Source organism: Epinephelus lanceolatus, chromosome 10 (genome assembly GCF_041903045.1).
Source record: "Epinephelus lanceolatus isolate andai-2023 chromosome 10, ASM4190304v1, whole genome shotgun sequence".
NCBI classification, from domain to species: Eukaryota; Metazoa; Chordata; class Actinopteri; order Perciformes; family Serranidae; genus Epinephelus; species Epinephelus lanceolatus.
In genome coordinates this window covers 25539430-25564727 of record NC_135743.1, presented here as the reverse complement: position 1 = coordinate 25564727, position 25298 = coordinate 25539430, and the positions used below count along the sequence as shown (strand labels likewise).

The 25298-nt window shown below is 42.9% G+C and overlaps 2 protein-coding genes across 3 annotated transcripts in view; both read right to left on the bottom strand.

The window, feature by feature from the left end:
• Positions 1-1668: 1668 nt before the first annotated feature.
• Positions 1669-5132, bottom strand: LOC117265697 (endothelin-2). The gene is made up of 5 exons (XM_033640336.2): positions 4993-5132; positions 4169-4325; positions 3855-3968; positions 2600-2665; positions 1669-2496 (listed from the first exon to the last, which is right to left on the bottom strand). Exons 1-5 carry the CDS (start codon positions 5048-5050, stop codon positions 2433-2435), a joined length of 459 nt encoding a protein of 152 aa, XP_033496227.1. The 5' UTR covers positions 5051-5132; the 3' UTR covers positions 1669-2432.
• A 6423-nt stretch (positions 5133-11555) lies between these two features.
• hivep3b (HIVEP zinc finger 3b) overlaps positions 11556-25298 on the bottom strand; it is a 54113-nt gene continuing 40370 nt past the window's right edge. For both annotated transcript variants that reach the window (XM_033640674.2, XM_033640675.2), the window contains 6 exons: positions 22028-24049; positions 19976-20121; positions 14747-14922; positions 14481-14582; positions 12703-13364; positions 11556-12543 (listed from right to left, as the gene is read on the bottom strand). In XM_033640674.2, coding sequence (XP_033496565.1) covers positions 11887-12543; positions 12703-13364; positions 14481-14582; positions 14747-14922; positions 19976-20121; positions 22028-24049 — 3765 coding nt within the window. In that variant the 3' untranslated portion in view covers positions 11556-11886. The remainder of the gene's footprint in view (positions 12544-12702; positions 13365-14480; positions 14583-14746; positions 14923-19975; positions 20122-22027; positions 24050-25298) is intronic.

The window sequence follows — 25298 nt, the reverse complement described above, 5'->3', positions numbered from 1 at the left end:
ATATCTGAGAGGTCAAAAAAAATTTGCTAATTTTTTTCTATATCTGGGTCTTACAGGGTTAAATGACTAAACCATTATCAGAGGTGATATGTGTTGATTTTTTTTCATGCATTTACCCATGTTTATCCGTGACATTGTGTAAATGTCCGTGGCGGACATTTGAAAGCGAGTAGTTGACAAACAGTACAGTAAACTTGTAGATAACTCAAATACATGTAATAACTTAGGTGGAAAATGCTTTAACATTTCATGCAGCCTACATGCAGCCTCTCGGCTTGGCAAAGGGTAAACAACCCCGCTGGCTTCTCTGCGTGTCGCTTCCGTAGCCTACGCAGTCAGTGGAGCCCAAATGAATACGCCGCGACGCTACACTGACGTGATGCTTACGTTTGTAGCCGGTGGAGCCCGGCCGCTAGAAAGGTGTGTGAAATTTTGTCATAATTTGCGTATGAGTTATTGCATTAACATAATTTGTGAGGTTTTATTGGCGAGGCTTTCTTGAGATTTCACGTTCACGAGAATTAGATGGACACAAGGTCACAGTAACCTTGACCTTTGACCTTTTCCCACCAAAATGTAATCAAGTTATCGTTGACTCAAAGTGGACGTTTGTGCCAAACTTAAAGAAACATCTGGAAGGTGTTCTTGAGATATCACATTCACGAGAATGGGATGGACGGACAACCCAAAAACATAATGCCACATAAGGCCACTGCTGTTGCTGGCGCAGATGCATAATGAAAAATTAGCAACAGGCAAAGACAAAAACATCCCTTTTGAGTCAAAACTCTGCATCAGAATTTAAAAGATGAATACTTTGAGAGTGATGAGATAAAATATTGATACCACTATCATGGTAAATTTGAAGCTACAGCTAGCAGCTGTTAGCTTAGCTTAGCGTAAAGACTAAAAAGAGGGGGAAACAGATAGCCTGGCTCTGCGCAATCCAGTTTAAACAAATGTGTAAAGGTGACTGAAGTATGAGAATTGCATAACTGTGTCAGACGGTGGCCACTAATCTACTGTAGATGCAGACAGCCTGTACGGGATACTGTCTGAAGCTAGGGTGGTCGTGCTCAGGCCTGTTTCCAGAAGATGGCTGCAGGGGGTCTCACCAGAAAACAGTCGAAGGAGTGAGTGTGACAGGAACGAAAAGAAATGCAGAGATGCAGGAAAATCTCCCAGAGAAATTAGAGCCACATTAACACCTAAATCTCATCATGCTCATCAGTGTTATTTGATCTGGCGGCAAACACGGGTCACTTCACTACAGCTTTACTCACAAAATGACAGCTAAATCATCTCTGGTTTTCTTCGACTCCAGCCCTCGTCTGCACCTCCTGCATATTCAGGTATGCGTGGACGGTATGTACAGCGCAGGCAGTCAGAAAGGAACACGGGGTGACAGGGCATTTTGTTCCTCTCGCTTCACCCCCTGAGCAAAGTTACAAAACGCTGCATTCTTTCCACAGATCCTTGTGATAACACGGGCTGCGCTGCCACTGAATAGCAGGTAAACTTATTATTAATGTGAGCCTGGAATTCCTGGACCATTCCTCCGTCTCAGGCCTCCTTTTGAACTCAGAAATGTGTTTGCTTGTCACACAATTGAATCGCATGTGCCACCTGAAAGGATATATTTTCCCTCAAATTATCCGTCACGTAAAGTTTCTTTGCAGTAATGACTTTATTGACACAGTGTGCCTTCCTGAAGCAAACACAGAAGGCAATAAATTAGAAAGTAGGATAAAAACAAGATGAGATTTGATTTTTCTTTCTGTTTTTTTGTCTCAACTTATATCTATAATCAAAGCCTTAACAGGCATGATAAGCTTGATTCAGATATAATTTATCTGCTTTACACTTTTGCATACAATAACCTTAATACAGACATATAACCTTAAGTATTCTACGTAACTTTTTTCAACATGTAACATAAAACAATTTTATAAACTGTATGACACATTTGTTGAGCCATAATAAATGCATTTTACAGAAGAAAGAGTAACAACATGCTACAGTATGTATATGTGATAAATTCCTGTACATGTATGTACAGTATGCATGTCCCTTTCCTCTGTTACATCCTTCTCTGTCAGAGCTGGCATGTCTGCACACGGACCACCGCTCTGCCTCTCACAGACCACACGGTCAGAGTAAAAACATGAGCACAGGCACAGCGCTGTCTTGTCACGATAGAAGCTCCTCTCAATGCTGAACCTCCACGATGTGTTTGCAGATCTCTGTCACGCTTTCCACCCTCTATTCCTGGGTACAAACAGACATCTCTGTGGCGCTTCGGGGCCTTCCTGCGTCGGACACCATCTCTCAGCAGCCCTTTTGTTTCCCCCCTCTCTATCAAAGGAGTGTAATTTGTTCAGGTGCTCACTGCTCCCTTTCTCTCACTCTTGCTGCCTCAGCTGGCATGCTGCTTAGCGAGTGTCCTCCTTCTGAGAGGGTGAATCCCGAGCTCTCATGGACCTGCGGGCTGCAGCTCTGAGGGGCGAAAAGTCAGTCACAGGATCAAAAATTTGATCAAAATGTAAATGTATAAAAAAGTTGTGTGTGTTTCAAGGTAATCTCGTCATTCATAGCTCACCTTAGGATGCTGAGTATGTTGGGTTGATGTCTCTCTACAGATCTCTTTGGGGAAGTGATTTCAGGGCTGCACAAGGAAACAGTCTAGTTACCAAAAATGACCAATCCAGAGTCACCCTGCAGTTTGTCATTTTAAATGTTTTATTGATGTTGTTGTAGTTAAAGAACACCCCGCTTAAATCAAAGCGTCCAACACTAATTCTTTTTATACTCTCAATTACCTAGAAGGGTCTTATCTTTATGGGCTCACTAAATGTTTTATGTTCAGAGAAAACAGTGAACAGATATCTACTGACATTAGCATGCTAACCAGCTAGCTGTGTTTGCTTTTTTTTATTTATTTTTTATTTTTTTATTTTTTTTGCTTTTTCGGGATGGGGATTTTTGTCATTATATTTTGATAATTTAAAAGTCTGCTTCTGAAGAGCGAACTGGTGCTCAACAAGCAGAGAAAGACAGTTTGGAAGGACAGCATGTAGGGCCGGGATTTTTTTTTTTTTACATCTAACTTGGTGAATTAAGGGTTTATTTCAACCAAACCAGATTTTGTGCTCGTTGGAACAGTGGAAAGACTGACCAAGACAATTTTGGTGAGTTTTATTTGGTTTCTGTCGAGTGTCAATGAGGTGTGTTTTACGCAGTTAAGCTAGTCTCAGTACAAAACTTGAATTCATAAAGTTACTGGTTGTATTTTTTCTGTTCAATAAAGTAAATAGGAGTAGGAATATCTCTTTCCTGTTTATTTATGAGACTAAAGAGCTTATACTTGTTGACTTGGCGGTGAAATTGGCGGTGAGGCCTTGACGACCTCACACTTTGCCTCCTGTCTTGGCCTGTCACTCAGTCTCTCTGCTGTCTCTACGTGGTGACATTATTTCTCTGGCACTTCTAGGAAATGTGAATTCTCAACATAGCTTTCCATTGCTTCCAAACTCCCACACGCCTCACTCCTTCGGCCCTTGGAGCCAATCACAAAACAAGCCTTGTGAACTTTGTGCACCAGCCTGAGACTATCCTACTCCCTCGGGCCTCAGCTGTATTGTTTTGACGTTCACACCCTCTGACGAGCAGGACTTACAGAATAGAGTGACAACACATTTAGGCTAATAATAGCATTGCGGTGAAATTAGTTGTTCCCTCACGCTGCACCACTCCTCAACCTCTACAAAGGGGAATACTACCTGCGTTGATGGAGGCCAAATCTGGATTAAGACACACACACAGGCTGATGCTTGAGGCCCCGACCCCCGACTCACCTGTGATAGCAGAAGCTGGTGCAGGTTTGATCATTAGGGTTGGCACAGGTGCAGCGGCCAGTGGACCTCCTGCGCCGGGACAGAGCACTGCCGAGCCCATAAACTGTTGTCTTACTGCAGAGTGAAAGGGATGATAAACAGACTTTGCTCTTTGATACTTCACACACCAGTGCCCATTTAATTATACAACGATGATGATAGCAGAAGTTTATTTAGCAGACATTGCAAAACAATGATAATGCCCACAGGTGACAATGCTGCATGTGTGTGCCCAAACTTGTTTGTGTCCCTGTACTGTGTCCTCTCATGCTCACCTGGGTGTGTTGACCCAAATGATATCCAAGTGACAGAAATAGTGGCACTCAGAGTCGAATGGGCTGCTACAGGCGCAGCGCTTGCTCCTCACCCTCTGTGTCGGGACACCGTCACTGACCTCCACTTCCACCTGTTTCATCACTGGAAGACCCAAACCTAATGCGAGACAAGGAGCCACTCAGTAACAGTAACAGATGAATGTGTTACATCACCAGTCTATAATATATAGAATATGCAAGTGAGAACATGAAAAAAACTATTGTGAAAACTATTCTTCAAAAATTCCCCTTTCTTTCTACAGAACTCATCATTCTTGATCTTTAACAGAGAGCAAACAGACGTATTTACAGGATGGCGTGCATGACATTCTTTCCTTTATTCACGCTAATGCTCTCACAAACAAATATTCTACTTCCTCTTTTGTTCTACATGAAAAACATGCATGAAATATGAAAAACACTCCTGCTGCTTGTCCTTGGAGTATTGCAGGAATCAGTTACAAACTCTCAATGTGCAGCAGCAGTAGAAATCTCCTTCAGATAAAAATGAGCAGCTCTTGTATGATAAATGGATCCTTTTATGTTTCCTGGGCTTGCCAACACATGTATGTGCACCAACATATAATGATGACCGCTACTGTGTGACTGAGATTAACACCAGTGTACATACAGTGTGTGAGTCCCAGTACACTGATAGCAAAAACACAATTAGAACAAAATGTCTTGTATCATTCTGTCTTCAGTTGTTAGGTTGATATCACGCACATGCTCATAAAACAATACATTATATTGTTTATAATAGAAATCTTTAAAAATAGACTCACCATCCTCCATGGAAGCCCAGAGAGTGATGAGAAGAAGAACACTGGTGTGAGTAGACATAGTTGATAGCCTGATGAAGCTCTGCAGGGAGACTATAATCCGTACAGTTACAGCTGTTTCTAATGTGCTGCTGCTGCTGCTGCTGTTTGTCTGCAGGTGTCTGAGCTCTGTCACTGTTTTATACCCCTCCCTCATGTGATGTCACGGCAAAAGCTCCACCCACGGCTGCTTGCCACAGTGTACGACCGCAGTGTTTTCGAACCTGTGACACATTCCGTGAATACTTGATACTTTGCAGTGTGTATCTGTGACACCGCTGTCACCTGCTGAGTGGCATACATGTCTGTAGTTTACTTTTTTTTGAATGAGATATTTTTACTGTGCTTATGCTATAAATGAAGTTTGGGGGGTCCTCCTCCATCACTTTTCAGAGTGATGGAGGAGGACTGAGATATGGACATCAACCGTGACCACTGGGAACATATGTGGGAGAGATAAGAAGAGAAGGGAAATAGAGTGACATTTTAAATGGGGTTTTCCCTCAACCAGTTCCTCTGTTGGAACAAAAATAAGATAAAATAAAATAAAATAAAATAAAAGTGACCTTTTATTGTATTCAAAGTCCTTGTTTTGAGCAAGAATGTATGAATACACTTTAAAATGATCAAAACTGTTGGAAATTCCAGAGGGACAATTAAAGGGAAATTTCGGTTTATTTCAATCTGTCTCCTATCGTCCTAAATTTGTTTCAAGTGACTAGTGACATAGAAATAATAGTTAGCATGTTAGCCGTTAGCCTAGATACAGCCGGGGCGCATAGTAGCGTCAGACCTGTTTGTTTACCATTTAGCTCTGCTTTCCAAAGCGCGGCCGAAATATCGCGAGAACAAGCAGAGATCTCATAACGTGCCTGAAATCTCGCGAGAACAAGCAGCAACAGCTGGAAGGCAGAACCGGACAGTAGCCTGAAAAGTTCATTCATTTATTTTATGAAAGATTTATAGAATGATGGCTGACTTTTTGCCAGACTTCAACTTTGTGGAGTTTGATGGCCGCCCTTATTTATTTGAGCCAGAATACACTGACGAAGAGCTTTGTGAAATTGAAGAACGGAGGAGGAGAGAGAGAGAGAGACGCAACAGGTAGAGGACGAGAGAGGAGGAATGGCTGCTGCAAGGCTGCGTAGCTCTAGAGATTGGTGGTGTACCTGTGGATGCTGTGCCCCAGTGCCCACAGAAGAGGAATGCCTCTATTTTCAAGGCCTGGATGTGACCGAGGACGAGACACTTCCACCTGGAGTAGTATCCAGCTGGGCTTTATCTAGAGCTTGCGAGATTTCAGGCATGGTATGAGATCGCTGCTCGTTCTTGCAATATTTCGGCCGCGCTTTGGAAAGCAGCGCTAGATGGTAAACAAACATGGCAGCACACCGGTAAGGTAAGACAACACGTTTACATGTCGTTTTCTATATGTTCTCTGACATTTATCCTAACGATATGAGGCGGTCTTTGTGGAAAAAAAGCTTGTTTAGTGGACTAACTCTGCACTGGAAGTATGCCTGTTCACTTACGTTTTAACAGGTCTGACGCTACTATGCACCGTTGTATCTAGGCTAACGGCTAACATGCTAACTATTATTTTTATGTCACTAGTCACTTGAAACAAATTTAGGACAATAGGAGACAGGTTGAAATAAACCGAAATTTCTCTTTAAGAAAAAAATCATTATTTTTTTAGTTATAGTAAGTAACATGCAGTAATTCATAAATCCATTGCAAAATTTAGACTCAATACTTAAAGCGAATATGATGAATTATTTTTTAAAACAACAATGAATAAAATAAAAACCTAAAAACAATGTGACAATGGGAAAGTTGAATGAACCTACAAAGATTTATCACTTGAATCTGCAGCTCCCCTCTGCTTTACTGAGATTTATGGCATATCTTAGCTGTCTGGCTACAACTTTACTTTTTTCGTTCATTCTCGCCACTCTCATAGGGTGATTTTTAGCCGCAGCAGGAAGCTGTTTTCAGTAAAAAATCTCTAAAAAACCACTGTATGCTACCTCCTCAGCACCAAATGGCAGATAGTGGCTGGCTGGTGAATACAGAATATCAGCTAAAGAGACAGACACTTCCTTCAGGAGTTGGTGGAGACCAAAAACAGAGCTAAAATAGAGTGAATATTCGACTTACATTCATATGACAAGACACATGACTCCAAATAAATGGCAACGTTGCTCCGTAACTGCTGGATGAATAAATAATAAGCAACTAATAGCTAACAAATTTGCCATAACACCTTAAAAGGTGATGATATGATATGATATGATATGATATGATATGTTTCCATTGCCCCCAAGTGGCCAAAAAATTTGTTATAATTTTGTGACCTTCAAAAGAAATCCCAGAGTCACAGTTGACTGAATTTGCTGCTCCCATGATAGCTGGCGACGGCCCACACACAGATACACCCGCTGTTCTAACCTGCTCCTGGTCGTGTTCCACCCACATGGTGCCCAGTGTGCATGCAGGTCAGCCATGCCAGAGTCATGCAGATAACCAAATGGCAGCCTTCAAACATGCAAATACAGTAAATGCACTTTCAGATCAGTGCTGTGAATATTACCCTCACTACTGTCATTTCCCAAAAGATGGCAAATGTCACTTTTCTGATTGACATTACAGTTTAGTTATACTAATATTTTGGCCCCTCTGGACAATTTTTGCAACATTGATCTTAAATAGATAGGCTGGTGCTTCCATTTCCTGTGGTAGTGTCTCTTAGTAATTGGTTCAAGACTCAAGTGATAATTTCCGACGCATCTGCATCTGAGATGTTTGGATGTGCAAATATCTTTTAAGAAAACATTTCTGATGATGAAATGGACCAATGAATATCAAAATTTGGAGCAACTCTGGCATTTTTTGCTGTTTTGGTGCAGTGGAGACACACCAGCATGATATAGGCAGTGCTTTGGGGGAAGAAGTTTGAAAAATTTGTGGTGTAATCATTTAAAATAGTCAGTTTTGTTCATTCAGTGCTGCAAAGGCAGATAAAAATACACCTTTTTATCCTATTCATTTGTAATAAAACCTTTCATGGATGGTGTTTACTCATAAATGACTCATTATCTGCTTTCAATGGAACATGACACCTGAACGTGTTGAAAGCAGAGGAGAGCAGACTGTACTTTTCCTCTGTGCAGAGGGCATGTTGAATGCACATGTACCAATGAAAATGTTGCAATACAGAGAAGAGGTGAGACAAGTTAACGTCATCATTAAAATGATTTTGATATACTATACTTAGACAAAATTTTCACACACTGTGTCACACTTACATTTTAGTTCTGGGATGTTAAGTTCACACCCCAGTTTGTTTCTCTTTACTTTCCAGACTCCCAGAAGAAGCTATTATTGAGTCTATCAGGATATTTAGTGTGTAATACATAATCTACCAGACTTCCGGTGTAGAAGGGGGGCAACATTTTCCTCTCACATAACCTAAATATTTGAGGAATGTGTGTTATGGCGATGAGATTGCCCCACTGCATCACAATAGTTGATTTTCCAACACATTCTTGCACCAGAGGTTATAAGTTCAGTTCCCTCAGGAGCACAGATGTGCCCCTCTCCACAGGCATCACATCACATTAGGCAGTCGTGTCCCTGAAGAAGAGATAGCAAGTAAAAGTGAGAGTCAGAGTGAGTCGCTTTTTATTCAGCCACAGCCCAGTGTTTGCCAGCTCCTGTCCTAGAAGCAGGTATTTATTTTTAATTAGCAACCTCTCCTCCTCAGTTCACTCCTTAGAATATAATCTCCCTCTAACCACGCTGGCTCTGTGTTGTCAGCATGTACAGCGTTTTGAAAGAGGAGGAATGATCATTCACTTAAATCTATTTTTGATATAGGTGTCTAAAAATACAAGCGCCTCCCCGTTGCCTGTTTTATAACATTCGTCTATGGAATGTCAAGTCACAGCAGCAATCATCTTTTGGTGTCTTGTCAACACGCTCACTGGCTGTGCCCGAGTCAGCTTTACGTAATCCACGTCTTGCTGTGCTGCTAAACACTGTTGTGCAAAGCGCCAGTGAGAGTGACTGGGACAAAAAAAGCAGGGATGGGAGTATTATATTTATGTGAATATTGTTTTATATTCTTAGAGCTGCATGTGTTGGGCTGCAAGATGAGTTGTAAGATATAACAGATAACAACGTGGGTTTAATCTCTGTGGAATCAAAGCCAGCCTTTGGAAGTGATAAATGTGTATGCCAATATCATAAAAATGGGCGTTTTCGGGAAACTGAGAATGCATCCACATTTGACCTATATACCCAATCATGGCTCCTGGAATTTATAGACATGTTGTGTAAGTTCAGGTTGGTACAGTGTTGATAAGGTGAATTACTTCGGAAAGGTGTGTCGCCTCTTGACCCCAATCAAAACTAAAACCAAGGCAACCAGAATGCCAAATGATAGCAGTGTTTCTACGGTCACGTTTAAGAGAAACAAATAAGCTGCATGGATGAGAAAAACATTGTGACGGTTACCTGAGTGCTGGTGATTTAATAAGGACATCTAGTGGTACAGCTAAAGACATACAGCTCCCACAACAGTGTGGGTTTATATCCCCCAAATAATCATTTGTACGTTAATTTGTTATGTTAAATTTAGAAGGAAAACTTTGCTTTTCTCGCACACAGTGAACAAGGTATCCAAAAAAAAGAGAGCATACTTGATGAACTGAAGTCATGGGGGTCCATAACAACATCAAAACTATATCAAAACATGAGTTTACAAACTCTCACACTTGTGCAGTATTATCCAAGTCTCTGCTAACCCTAATAATTTAAACACTTGCATATAAACAGTGCAGGCGTGCTACTCATTCATGCATGAGACTGTCTATATGAGAAGTGTTTTAAATAATAAATGCATGTATCTGGGAAGTGCTGAGCATATGACTGGATGAATGAGACTCTGATTATACTGCATGAGTTGTGTTTTGATATAGTTTTGTTTTTGTTTAACCCGTTCCTTTGCCACAGACTGACAGGAGACAAGTTAAAGGAAAACCTTAAAATCTCCTACAACTAAAGAGATGAGTGGAGAGGAATTATAAAAGATAACAAGGAGTCAGAGAATACTTTGGTGAGTATAAAAAAAGGATGTGAATCATATGCTGTGGCTGTAACAGTCACTAAATGTCATCCCTACTGAACACCTGTGGGAGATTTTGGACCAGCGTGTTAGACAGCATTCATCAACACACCAAATTGGGGAATATCTTTGGGAAAAATGCTGTACAATCCCAGCAGCAGGGCTCAGTTGGAGAATTTAAGCTAGGATACAGCTATTCTGGCTACTTGTGGTGGCAAAAAGGCCACAGTAAGAATATTATTTTTGTATTTCTTCACAGATAGTTGGCATGCAAGTAATATTTTAAAGAAAAATCTGCAAAGGTATACAGCGTTTCAACACAACACTTCATGCTTTTGAGAAGAAGGGAAAAGGGAGAACATACATTTGAAAAGTAGTGCTACTCACCAAAGTACAACACACACAAAACTAATGACAAAGTACCACAAACAACCACAAACTGCAACACAGAGAAGTACAAAACTTATACCACGTCGATTCTGTGTGACTGTCTACAGCCTCAGCCTCACACCCAGCGACACCTTCTTGTGTTCCTTGGCAAGGAAGTAACCATGTTGATGTTTATGATAGTTTCAATGTTTTCTTTGTCCAGGTTCCAACTTCTCTAATCACTTGTGGGAAAGCAGATACAATGTGGTTGATAATGCGAGGAAATCATTAAACGTGCATTGCACGGTTTGTCCAAAACCTCCCACACTGTAATAAAAAATAATTATGTCACAAACACTTTTACAGCAAAAGCACAATACTGCACACAGAGTGTAAGAAAGGCACAACCTCGAGGGAATCTGGTGCATTTTTTATTTCTTCTATGACTAGAAATTTTGCTGTGTGTGAAATCTGCAGGGCACTTAATCCTCCGGTACCAGTCAAACGCAATCCCTCATCTTTGTCACCAATTCAAGTCACATGAACGTCATGAAAAAGACACACAGATGTAACAAAAAACATCCTTTTTTCCAATAAAAAAAGTAAAAAAAACAACAACCTTGAAACAATATCATTGTCATCAAATAACAATAAATAAGGAGCACTCTTCCCTGTACAGAGATATATTCTAATCTAAAGTCTTTTGTAATAAAAAATAGAACTTCAGTGCATTTCCTTTGACACGCTTCTGCTGCTCCTTCAATACCACCACGATTCTCTCTGTTACCCCGGCATTAAAGCAATGGCCTTTAGAACAGAAACAATCGAAACACCAAATATTAACCCTCCTGAAAAACACAAAAAAGCGGGTATAAAATTTCACAGCCTTCTCTTTTTCTATCTGTACTATACATCTCAAAACACAAACCTGGACAGAAAAGGCACAAGTAAATACAATTTGAGTAATACTGGACAAAATTTGGACAAACAAACAAGCAAACAAAAAAAAGGAATTATTTTTGATTAAAGATTTTGGTCATTTACAAATTTATTCATATTCCTTTTACATATATTTTAACAGACATTAAGATTACCAGTATCAGTAGAGATACAGGAGGGATATATTTATTTATATATAATTTATATATATATATATATATATATATATATAGATAGACATTATTTTCACAAAGAAAAAAGTGCATTTTTTTTATAACAAACCTGAATATTGCCAAAGAACAAACATTTAAGTTAACAATAGTATTGAAAACCGTATAAAAACGAAGCAATAAAAAAACAAGACTAGTGTAGCAACCAATAAAGCAAAATGGGATGCATGATGCATCAAGGTGTAGACACTGTTAGGTGCTCTGGTCTGTTCTGGCTGGGTCTCCTTTAGCTCCTCCTTCCACCAGATCACCACCAGACAGCGGCTCCTCCCCCTCTGGCTGCTGTTCGATGACACGCAAGGCTACGGGGGCTGCTAGACTGAGGGCTGCTCTTGAACTGTCACTGACGCATTGTTTGGTGGTCTCAGTAGCAAGCCTGTGGGTTTGGGCGGAGCTGTGTGAGCTGCCATATTGCTTTGAGTCCGTGGTCTCCAACTCCGGTTTGGAACATGTTGGTGCTGTGCTAAAAGTGCACCGCCCTGACAGGCTGGTTCCTGCTGCCTGGTGCTCTGACCAGTGGTCTCCAGGAGTCCTAAGCCCTTGAGTTCTGGGGGTCCCGCCCCAGTATGATTCAAACCTGGCCAGGGACGGCCCCTCCATGGGGGGAGACGTAGGGGACGAGGGGGTGGTAGGGTGGGACCTCGGTCTGGCCTGTACCATTTGGATCCCTCCTATGGGGATCATCAGATAGGGGACCTTGGCTTGTTGGGAGTGCATGGGAAGATGGCTGAAGATGTTGTCTGCTGTTTGGTGGCCAGGATAACCCTCACAGGTGGAGATGCGGAAAGCAGGTGGAAACAAGCTGGCTTCAGGCAATGTTGGCCCCTCTGCTGCTGTACCCCTTTTCACCTGTAGAGGGAGCACAGACTTCATCATTACATTTCAAGGCTCAATCAGTACACTGTACTGTACACTGAGATCCTAAGAGGAAAGTGCAGACTGTGGTTGCTGTTGCTCAGTTTGAATTTCTAAGCACAGATCTGTACAGGCGTAATAAAAAAGACTCACCGATCTGACATGACTACCCTTTGTGCCAGGGCTCTCCCACGGCATGTATCCAGGGCTCCTGTGCTGTAACAACAGTGGTGAGGGAGGGGTCCGAGCTTGAGGTGACCGGTAGCAGCTGGGCGAAATTGGACGAAGAGGAGAAAGAGGCCTGATGGGAGATGGTCCTCTCTCCGGGGATGGTGAGACGTGTCGGCTGGGCGAGGACAGCTCTGTCCTGGGGGACAGGCTGTGGATGGGGGAGGACAGTTCCAGACGAGGGGAGAGGCTGCGACTGGGGGAACAGCTCTCACTGCTGGGGGAGAAAGCTCTCGGCGATGCCTTCCAGCCCCGTCGGGAGAACAGCGCTCTCCTGCTGCCTGGGGATGCAGCTCGTCTGCTGGGCCAAACTCCCCTTGGCGAAGGCTCCTGACTCGAGCTGGCACTGGGGCCAGGGGCCTCGGGGTCAGGAGTGCCCTGCTGAGAGTGCCGACTGCAGCTGGAACGCCCTCCCGTTGACGGGTGGGTGTCTGACGAGCACGAGGACGGTGGATCGTCGTGGGATGCAGACCCTTCTTCCTCATCATCATCATCATCGTTGTCGTCATCGTCCTCGGACTCCTCCACGTCAGAAAACTGATGTTCCTCCTGTTCCTCTGAGCCACACAGGCGCTCATCACTTCCTCCTGATTGTGCAGAAACAGAAAGAACACGCATTAAAGTAACAGTGTGCAAGATTTCGGGGGATTTAGTAGCATCTAGCAGTGAGGATCGCAGACTGCAACCAGCTGAAACTTCTCCTGGTTGGAATTTCTGTCACTTTTCATTGATCAGTAGGTTTTTAGCGGGAGTCTAAGTATCTGCAGAGCTCTCCTCCTCTCCGAAACAAATGGACCCGGTGATTTAGACTGCCAAAAACACAGAATAAAGCAGCTCCAAGTAGTAGTTAGTAGCCCCTGCTAATAGCCCCTGCTAACTACGGTGGCGAATGCAAAAATGCAAATACACAAATTCTTATTTTCAGGTGATTATACACCAAAGAAAAAATACTTATTATATTATATTCCATGTTTGCCCCTAAGACCTACACACTGGACCTTTAAATATTATCCCTTTGCGTCAATGTTGTACACCTCCTGTACTGAATGTACAAAGTTGTGACAAAAATCCTGAGGGACACGAAACACATTAACAGAACAATCTTCAGGAACAAGCACAAAGAGTTAGGACAGCGTACTGTATCTGTCTGACAAACCTCACCCACCACCCATCAAACCCGTGTTATAAATAGACCGAGGATGAAAAGACCGGAATTTAATTGAATAGCACCATGCCTCTATTCACAAACTATCTCAACAGCCTTGTGAATGGAAAGACGGTTTAAATGGCGCGTCCTTGGCTGAGATGAGTGTAGTCTGTCAGCAAGAAAGAGACGGCGAGTGGAGGGGAAGTAGAGGAAGGTGAGGGAGGCAATCGTGAGGCGGCTGGCTTTGAGGCAGACATAAGCGGCTGAATGTGTATTGCCACACGCCAGCGACAAATCCTTGAGAACAAGGTATACTTGCCAGACTGCCACAACCCCATCAGGAGACTGCTGCTGGATGCTCTGTATTCTTCATTCATTTATCTTCTACTTTCTCATATTTTGTATGCAAGGCCAAAGGGAGGAGAATAGAACATGGCGTTGCATAAGCTGTCAGTGCTGAGCAGCTACAATTCAGAAGTTCATCCAGCTGTGTACCAATATTTCTCTACAGCGAAGAGGAAATATGTGAGATGCCTCCACATCCCCTCTTAAGTACCTGTTTCCTCGCTCTCCGGCTCATCCAGTGATGACTCAGATACTCCCATTGCCTGGCATTTTTTCCCATGAGCCTTTGACTTCATGTGTTTAGTAAGGTTCCCTAGGAAGGAACAAGGAAAGCACATTAAATTCGCCCACGACTTACAAATGGCAAGGAAAATGAGGACATTGCAACAACGGAGGCAAATAAAGTAGATGGCTACAATATAATGGAAAGAATGGCGATGTGAATCATGTTGTCAGTGACTGAAATTGTCCTCTTACCTTTGGTTTTGAAGGCAAAGTTGCAGTGTTTGCAAATGTACGGACGGACATCAGTGTGCGTTCGGATGTGCTTTTTCAGCATGCTAGGCTTCTTGCAGCGGATGCCACACTCTCCACATATGTACTTGCCCCGGCCACGACCTCTCACATAAACATACTCTTCATTGGACTTATATCTAAGAAACAGAGAAAGAGAGAGTAAAGAAAAAGAAACAGAAAAATGTGAGATTTAGTCATCGCAAAATCACAAATAGGGTTACTTTCACGTAGACCACTGATTTCCCTGTATAGTAGAATTTACGAGCTGAAAGCACAACAATCAGAGGCGGAGCAGGGGGTGGCTTCTGGGGCTTCGGCCCTGAATGACTTCTTAAATGTCAAAATGTAAAATACATCCAACTTTGTGTCATTCAGACAATAAAACATACCCATGCCGTTCAGAACAAAGTTCTTCTGCTGGCCTCACTTCAGACTAATGAAGACCACATTTACTTTGTTGAGAATCCTTGATTTGCACTTAGAGTGGCCCAGATTATTATGGGCTGCATTAAAAAGTAGCAGATTTGTCAGATAAACATTCATTCTGTATCATAACAAAAATAGCTTTCACGATGAAATAATGTTTACACCACTGATGTTACGTAACTTAAAAATAGCATCATCAGACAATTTCTGCCTCTTTTTAGGCAGCAGGAGTGAAAATTAGTCATCATCAACATTTGCTGTGTTATGGTTTCAGAATAATTAAGACAGTTGGAGAACAATTACATACAAAACAGGATGTAGGCTGTACAGGATGACATTTTTCTTTTGGCAACTATCATGTTTTCCAAAAGATAAACAGAATTTTAGGCCTTCTATTGTCTCAAATAGCTTGAAAAATACTGCATATAGCTGCTGTAAATAGGAATGAAAAATCTCCCTCAGGGGGAGCATGGCATCAGACACCCCTCTGGTTTAGACTGTACCCTGAATCGTTACCACTTCTGGCTCCACCCCTGACCATCTGTAGTGAAATTTATATTGAATTGAATTGGCATTTTAAAGCTGCATTAATGGATTTTTGGTCACTTGAGGGACACAGAACAAGCTGAGAACACAGCATCAACATATTTTCACCTTGTAAAGTTGTTTTGATGAGCTTGTTAGCAAACCATTGGCTTTTTAAACCCCCAGCAGTTGTGTTTGTTGTGTGTTTCTGGCCACGTGGGGGATTTAAATCCAATATTCACTCCTCTTTTAGTTCTCTTTTGGTCTCCACCAACTCCTTAAGAAATATCAGTGGCTAAATGTAGGCTGGGACACGGTCTTTGACCCCATGAGCTACGGGGTATAACACATACGCAAGGGGTTGCAGCCGATGGTGCAAGAAATAAAGGGATGGTAACCCTCCAGGTGCTCTTTGGGTTTGCTCTTTTTAGCCTCCTCGGGTGCACTTGGCCTGACAGTTTGGTTGGATGGATGGCAGCTGGTATTCAATTGAATGTATTCATAAAAAATATTTGTTTATGGGTCTTTTTAGGACATTTTAGGACATTGCAGAATTGTAATTTTCTTGAGTTGAGATATTGTAAAAATACAATACAACTCAAAGACGACTGCTAAACTTGCATCTGCCGTTTGGTGCTGGGCAGGTCGTGTACAGTGGTTTTGTAGAGCTTAGCCCTCAAAACAGCCGTGACTGGAAACAAAGCTAACAGTAGAATTTGTGGGGTGAAAAACCAAAAGCACAGGAACAGAATGAGAGTAGAATGAACATTCCCATTCAGACCAACATAGCAGCAAAGCTGGATGGCGGCCATTTTTAAGTGTACCATTGCCATTGCAAAGATTTGTGACCATTGTAGTGAGGTTACTTCCATATAAATCTCACTGAACTGAGGTCTTGCAGTAACGACCTAACAATCACTGGAGCAGTATGAAGGAGAGGAGTCTTCTGTCCACTACCTCTGTTGCCTCGCTGCTAGAGGGGAATCGAGGACTGCTGAATTTAATAGCTTCATAATACTATTGGTAAGTCGAAGAATCGCAATGTTTGGTCATGTTTGGCTGTGTTTTCCATGTCTCTGTTGTCACATGTTGGTGAGATCTCAGTTGGCTAGGTAACACACTGTGACACACAGATGTTTATAATTACAAATACGATTATAAGCCCAGGCTACATGATGAGCATCAACAAGTGTGACACATAACAACAAACATCAATCACCATTTTCTTTTGAACTACTCAAATGACAAACAAATGGCAAACAGTTCAATGTCCTTTAAATCCATTCTTCTTCTATGACCAAAACAACGCTCTGTGGAGCTGAGGGGAAGTGCAGAGTTGGGTGATCACTCTCTGTGGGCGACCGCTCACATTACAGTCATTATCGTCCGTCAGAAAATATTGATGTAGCTTTAATAATAATGATGAATGTGGTTGTGGGTTTGTGTACAGCACAAATACATGCAAACGCACACACACAAACACACAGACACACACACGCACACACAAGGGAAACTGTGAAACAAGGCTTTCTTTATGGAGGCGGGTTGGGGAAGCCCCACCAAAACCCCAGCAGCACTGAGTCCCTTGGCTGTTCCCTCCACTACACCCTGGGCACACAGAGAATACCAGCTATTCTGCTGCGAGCGGGTGGCCCTGCCAACAACAGCAGCAGCTAAAGAGAGGGAAGGGAAGCCTGGCTATGGCCAACAACCTAAAATAGACACTATATATAAAAATCAAGCAACACATTTAGGTCTAGTCTATAAAAACATTGTTTATACACAATCTCGATGTTTACCGAAAGGCTATTTGTGGACACAGTGGACCACAGACGTTTCACATCTGAATGAATTGTCCTCTATGAAAAACTCCATCTGCTCCCACTACTCATGAAGAGACGTACAATCCATTCTGAACTGTAAACATCCAATGTGTGTTGACTGTGTTTAATTACAGGATACGCACCACATCTATACAAGAACCCAGGCTGTGAATGCTCCCTGTTGTATAACAGCACCAGCAGCAACAGTGAATCATAACAAATTGTTACACAACTGTAAAATAGTCTCAGCAGTGGCATTATGTTGTATTCATTCAGGATCTGGATACTGTTTACTGGCATGTATTTCTTGCCACTGCTAAAAATATCCACCCACATCTCAGGAAAAACAAGGCAGAAGTTGCACTTCACACATCGAGCATTAAATCAGCAGCACGTCTCTCGGTAAACTCAACCGACAATCTGCCTGTACTTGTGCTGTAGCTTTTCGGCTGGTGGAGAGAATACCGCTTTCAACCAGTGTGTGATTGACTGATAAGGCCACTGAATGCCAAAGCAGCGACAACTGAATAACAGTAAAAGGCAATACTGCAGGTACTGAAACATACCTCAATTACTATCTGCCCAGAGAGGAGTTTGACATAACTAATCCGTTTGACACGTACTGTAAACTCTGCTCACAGGAATGGCTCTGCCCATTTCACCACTGTGGTTAAAGCGTCATGACAAATCTGCAATGTTAACCACTTACACCATGGAAATCAATCTGCATGTGTTAACAGAATCCACAAGGAGACAGTTCAGCTTGTGCTCACTAAGAGGGATTAAAGCTGATGTTCTACGGACTTCTGCTGCCACCAAGAAGGAGCGGCTATGCCTGCTTAATTGCTGAGACATGTGTTATTGAGGCAAAAGCCGCCTTGATCCAATATCAGTTTCTTTAGCTGTGTGATTCTAATAAACTCCCGAGACCCCTGCACCCCACTTTCTTAAAGGGATCTCTGAAATTGGATCAGGATGAAATCGTGCACGCCACTGGAACATTAACAAAGCTGCACGATGCATATTCATAAAAAAGGTGTTGCTTGTTCTCCAGGATAAACTGAGTGGCACACAGTCGTGATTTCAAAGAGATGATGAAAGGGAAAGAAAGATAATGAGTCCTAACAGAGTAACAGTACAAAACATTCAGCTGTGTTCAAGAGTGAGGCGCTGTGCTTATTTTCATGCACAGAGAAACATAGCGGGACAGTAAGAAGTGGCAGGTACAGAGAGAGAGAGAGAGAGAGAGAGAGAGAGGCCACAGAGGAGGCTGGGAGGGAATAAAGTGGAAATAATACACAGGTAAGTAAAAATGGAAGAGCTGGCGGAGTGACACGGGCAGCGTGAAGAGAGAGAGAGGAGGGTTGGTGTGATGGAAATAGAGGACGTGAAGATGGGAGAAAGCTGTAGGCTGTTTATGGATGGAAATGCACTTCCTGAATGTGTGTAATGTGCGGCTGCAAATGATAAAGACTGGTAATTAGTGCCTTATCTACTGTTAAGCAGACAACTCCTTCACACTCAATCTGTGCGCACATTAACACAAAGCGCAGGCCTTACAGTAAATGTGCAAGTGTCGACACACATGCACACACACATACTGTATACAGTATGTAAGCATAAACATCCCTTAAAATCTCTCACATCTCCAGCTTAGTATCTCTGTAAAATATTTTTCTTTCGTATTTATTCCTGAAACTCTTCTTAATTGGGAACATTTCAGCTCGATCCACAACTGCTCTACCTTTTATTTTGATCTATTTCTACTATTCAGTGTGAGCTGATCTGGGGAAAGTCTCGGCTCTAAAGACAGCATCTGTGGGGAAGAAGAGAGGCTGCACTGCAGGCATTTATAGAAAGCACAAATATGTGAATAGTGAATGCAGCATAGCGCACAAATGTGTACAGGTTTGAAGACAAACACACACCCTGCACACAAACATGACAGCCATGACTATGATTCTGACTGACTGCAGATTGCTTCACACTGTTTCTCTGTGTCTTCTCAGTAACTTGTAAAAAAAAAAAAAAAAAAAAAAGGTATTAATGAGGGTCTCACAAAGTGAAGTTGGAGACAACCTTTTCCCCATTCCCACACACACACAAACACACACACAAAGCTCTCTCTCCAAATTAACATTTCTAAAACACAGACATTGATGCCAGCAGTAAGAGGAAAAAGCTTGGCTGCAGGTACAAATGAAGTCCCTGCGGGTTCCACTGCCTCCCATCTGTTACTGTAATTCTCTGTGCACTCTTGTCAGCTCCCTGTAGTTGCCGTTCTGCTGTCATCAGGCATTGATTTGTGACAGAAGAACAGATTACTTGTGTAATGAGGCACTGCAATTATTCGCAAATATTGAATTTCGAATTAAAAGATGAGCATCTCAACAGACTCGCTCTTGTAGTTTCTTACCCTCCTTCAAAGATGCGAACGCGAGGGGGCTCGCTCTGTTTGGAGGTGGAGGGTTCTTCCTCTTGTCTCATCTCTTTATTCTCCTCCTTGTCATGCTGCTGCTGATCCTTTACTTTAGTGAGGGTGCTGGTCGGGGTGGCATGTACCTACACTCAAAACACACATAGAAAAATTCAAAACAACTTAAAATAAAATGTTAACTGTTTCATTGTTAAAACGAGGGTCTGGGTGTGGACCAGAGAAGGAAAACAAGTGAGAAGCTAGCAGGCCCAGCCCAGCTGACCCCCTGCATGAGCCCTAGTACCCCCAAAGGGTCTGATTATGACGATGATTAACATTACTATTATTATTATCATTATTATTGTGATTAGTATTAGCTCAGTCTTCCCTCTCTTCTCTTATTTATCAGTTACAAATACACATGCACTTGTTCACATACACACATGTGCCCTACATAACCACCATTGAACGGGATTTATACTTGTGTGTCAGCTCTATGCAAAGCCTATGCCGTAGCTTACGCACATGACGTTGTGAGCATTAATACTGCAGTGGTGTGGCTTCATGCCTTACAGTTACACCTCCAAAACACTAGCCGGCGGCAGGGTTTCTGTGAAGTACTGTAAAGTTTAGTTGATTCAAAACACACATTAAACATGGCTTAATAGCGACAATTTCAAACACAAGTGCACAAATCAGCTTCATTATAATTCACAGACAAACACTTGTCTTTTGCTGGACACATTTAACCGCAAATACAACATGCTAATGTATTTAGCACAAGCCTATGGCATTTTACATTGTATAAATTAGCCTAGTGGCTACCGGACTTTTCCTCTACTCAAATGAAGCCAGGGACTACAGCAACATTTAACAAAGTTGCAAAATTCAGTACCACTACAACTCACAAGGTTCACGGAACAAAAGCCGTCTTATACTAAACACTTTTTCCAAACAAATACAACATGCTTAGGTTATTAGCACAAGACTATTTTACATTGTATAAATTAGCCTTGCAACGAGCGAAGATTTCCTTTACTCATATGAAGCCAGGACACCAGACATAAAATGCTATTTTGTAGGGGCTTTATTGTTGCAACAACGTATTGTTTCTTATCTGTGAAATTAAAGTAAGTAAAAGCTGAGGGAAATGGTTTAGCTTACAAGCACAGGAAGGGGGTTTACGTTGCCACGACATGTAGTTACATTTCTGGGGAGGTGCCCGTCAGGCAACGGTGCAAGGTATGTCTTCGATTTGACGCAGAAGTATAAATCCTGCTTTAGGATTTGGGCTTAGTGAGATAACATTAGGGTTAACCCTGGATTTTCAGTACCGCAAAGCTAGTTTACTTTTTAGTGGGATAAATCACCATGGTAACTTATGCTGAACAGCTAACGTGCTGTGCAGCAAGTTAACTTCAGAGGAACGGATTGCAAACTGTCAACACCCTGACAAATGACCAATCAGATCACTGGGATAAAAGTATCCCGACATAGACATAAGTCCAGAGTGACAGGTTAAAGACTATGTATTTTTAAAGGTCAGGAGAACCATTTTATTGTTCCAGTCTTTCTATTTCCACCCTGGTTTTAAAACAGAATTTATAAAAAACAGAGAGATTGCGTTTGACACTTAATATATGATGATGTTTTTAGCTGCATTTTAATTGGGCAACGTTTATTTTGTCCCTGTTGTGATGGCTGATTTTACACTTCATCACTGAAATATCATATGAAGTACTTCATTCATGGTTCTGATGATGTTGTTTCTAATTTACAACTCTGCCTCTTTCACATTAGTGACCCAGAGGTGATTGGGCTGGTTGACAACAACCTTTGGAATACTGGTAATCCAGACTGACAGTGTGAGGGTTAGTGAAGTCAAAATAAGAAAAATAAATCCTGGGTATGTTGAACTTCATAGAACGGACCTCATTTTTGCATATTCATAATAACAATGTCTTTGTTATATTTATTTTGTTTTGTTCTGTCTCGTTTCATTTCTAACGGAGTAGTCTAAATACAGTAAGAATATATTGTGAGTATGTTTACCTCTGACACACGTGGGGTCCTGCTACTGGCAGGGGCCAATTTGCTTTTGGCCAGGGTCGGGGCCATGGCCATGGTGTAGGTCTCCGAGCTGTGCTTCTGTTTGGAGCACAGCAGAGACAACGCCACCTTAGTGCTGAGGCCCGGCAAGTTGGGGTTGTGAGCACTGACGCTCCAGGTAGAATAAACTGAGCTGCGGGGGTCCCTCAGAGTAGACGGGTTGGGTTTGACATAGTTCAGGTAGCACCAGTTGACTGAGGTGGAGGTGTGGAGGCTGGGGTATGAAGGGGCGGATGGTCTTTCAACCCCCTCTTCCACAACTGGCACCTCCTCCTTTTTTTTACTTGTCCTTTCAGCTGACTCCTCCTCCTCCTCTTTCTCCTCCTCCTCCTTATGTTTCCTTGGTATTTGCTCCTGCTCCTCCTCCAATTTCACAGTTGTCACCTCTACCCTGTCCGGCTGCTTGTTCTCCCCCTCTTCCAGTTTTCTCCCAGTGTCTTTACTCTCTTCTTCCTGTCTTACCTTCTCCTCTACATCTTCCTCTTCCTCCCCTGCCTTATGTTGCTCCCCTTCCTCCTCCTCTTTTACCCTTTTCTGGTGGCGCTGGGCCTCTGTGCTGAGCTCCAGACTGGCTGCAGGAGAGAGCATGCGTTTACTTCCTCCGGCTCCCAGTGGGCCATATCCCTCCCCAGATCCTGAAGCCAGCTCCGTGGGCAGAGACAACGGAAGAAGACTCTTGAAGTCTGGGGAGGGCACCTTCAAATAGGACCTTTGTAGCTTGTCCCGCTCCACCTGGCCCATGATGACCATAGCTGTGCAAGAAATGGGTTCCTGTGAGTGGGTGGAGGCCAGGATCTGGGACAGGGTGGTATACATGGATCTGGCATACGTAGGTATATGGGTCTGGAGGCGCACTGGCACCACAAGGGACACTACTGGTGTAAGCTGTGCAAGGCATGTGGCAATGATCGGCCGTGGGTGGTGGTAAGAGATTCTTACAAGGGACTGACGTGTGAGGGCAGAAGACATGGAGGGTCTGCTCTCTGTGGTGGGAAGGGAAGGAACATGTGCAGTTAGTCTTGGAGGAAAAGGCAAGTACAGAGCCTGACTGGCTCTAGTCCTAGAAGTAAACTGGAGAGGAACTAGAGCAGGAAGCTGATGGAATGGTATACCCAGCCTCTCTGCCATGTGGATCTGTGCTGGGTTTATCTGTATAGGTGGAGATGCTGTCTGTGAATGTAAGAAGGCTCTGTGGATGAACTGGGAGGACAGTACTTCAGAGATGGCTGTGGTGACAGGGAGTAGCTGTGATAGTGATCCTGGGGGAAATGCTTGCTGCAGAGGGAGCACATCCTGAGAGGGCGGGAAGATTTGTGGCTGTAACAACTGCAAGGCTTTCCCTGTGGTCTCCAGGCTGAACCGAGGGCTTGTCTGTATTGAGTAGAGAGGAGGGTGGACGGAGCGGGAAGGCCCTGGCTTTGGACTGTCTGCTCTGGACAGCTGACTCATGCTGGCCCCCTCCTCCTGCTCAGGTTCCCCTAAGGTAGCATGTTTCACTAGGAGACACTTTCTCCTTTCTTTCCAGGAGGATGAAGACTGCTGAGGGGACAGGGACCCATAGTCAAACGACTTACTCCTGGTCTCTGAGATCTGCTCTGTTTGTTGGGGGCTGGCTGGGGTCTGCTCTGAGGCTGAGCGCCTCATCTCCTTGTGGCTTTGGTGGTGTTGGTGGGAAGAGGATGGCACCATAAGCATCTGAGAGCTTTGGCTACTGGAGACCCAGACGGCAGGCTCTGATCTTGCCGGGTCTTCAAAAGAAGCAGAAAGGCTTGAAGTGTGGGAGATGTTGCTTTCCTGACTGGGGCTGCGAGGCAGAGACACAGACTCAAAGCTAGACTCCCCAGAGGACTGGGCTGCTTCTGCCAGGCGGAGTCTCTTCTTCTTAGGTGGCAGCTTCTCTGCAGGGAGCTGGGCCAGAGTCTGGCTACGCTGAGGCCACTGGAACTCCTCCACTCTCTCTGCCTCCTGGGACAGATAAAGAGTTTACAAATCAATCATTACGTCTAAGATGAAGGAACTGCTCAGTTGCTGAGAATGTTAAAAAAAAAACACCATGAAAGGAATACTTCACATACAAGATGATCATTTGTTTTGTCAGTTGAACTTCTTGTATTACATTGAATTTGTTAAGAAAACTTTGTTCTTCTGGCATGCGTGAACAAAGAATCCAAAAACGGAGAAAACTCGTGATGAATTAAAGTCATAGGTGAGCAACTTTAACAGCAGCAAAACTATATCAAAATATCTGTTTACAAACAGTCACACAACTCATGCAGTATACTCAAAGTCTCATTTTTTGAGGCATATGCTCAGTACTTCCCGAAACAGGAAGGCAACAAGGAGCTGAAGTGAAAGTGAAACTATACTCAAACCAGACTCCATTGACAGAAACAGTCATTTTAGCTCACTGACCTCAGGAGCTGCTGGTCTGGCACTGCCTCTATCACTTTGTTTGTTTGTGTTTTTATGGGACTTTGGTGTTTTAAAGGGTTAGTTTGGATTCACCAAATTCACACAATAACACAAACAACCTTCTGATGGAGGCAGTGGTAGACCAGCAGCTCTCGTGTTCAGCGGGATAAAATTATTCTTTTTGGGAAAAGGAGTCTGGCTGAAGAGACCATAGATAAGTTTCACTGTCAGTTCCCTGTAGGACAGGGATGTCTGTTTGGAAAGTACTGGGCATATGACTGGATGAATGAGACATGGATTATTATACTGCACGAGTTGTGTGAGAGTTTGTAAACAGATGTCAGTTTTTGGATTGTTAACCAGAGCCATGTGAAAAACAAAAAAAAGTTTTCTTCATAGATTCAACATAACTATCATAAGTAACTGATATACAGATGGTCATTTCGGGTGGAGAGTGTTCCTTTAAAAGAACTGTACATAACATTTAGAGCGTTAATACAGCAGCAAATTACCATTTGTTATGTAAAAATATAGTAGTATAATGGCATACTGAGCAGAGAATGAATTCACATTGTTAAAATCTGAGCTTGTCTGGCAGCATGTGCATATGAGTTCCTGTGTGTGTATCCCACTGGGCAGCTAATCACCTCCACTCTGCACTGCGCTCATATGGTGGTTACCGCTGATATTGCCGCCCCAACCTATGGCACTGTTGCAAAAGCTTAGCACCCTCCCCCCCAGCTGAACAGTGTTAGCTCTGTCAACACCTACATCGCTGTTAGTGCTGTTCATGCTGTGAGCT

What these genes read in the sequence shown, in the direction of transcription:
- LOC117265697 (XM_033640336.2), bottom strand. Translation starts at nt 5,050, where the DNA reads ATGTCTACTCACACCAGTGTTCTTCTTCTCATCACTCTCTGGGCTTCC. An exon ending in ACCAGCTTCTGCTATCACAG is followed by an intron (nt 2,666 to 3,854) that starts GTGAGTCGGGGG and finishes TTCCTTGTGCAG; the next exon opens with CCCTGAAATCACTTCCCCAA. An exon ending in AACATACTCAGCATCCTAAG is followed by an intron (nt 2,497 to 2,599) that starts GTGAGCTATGAA and finishes TTCGCCCCTCAG; the next exon opens with AGCTGCAGCCCGCAGGTCCA.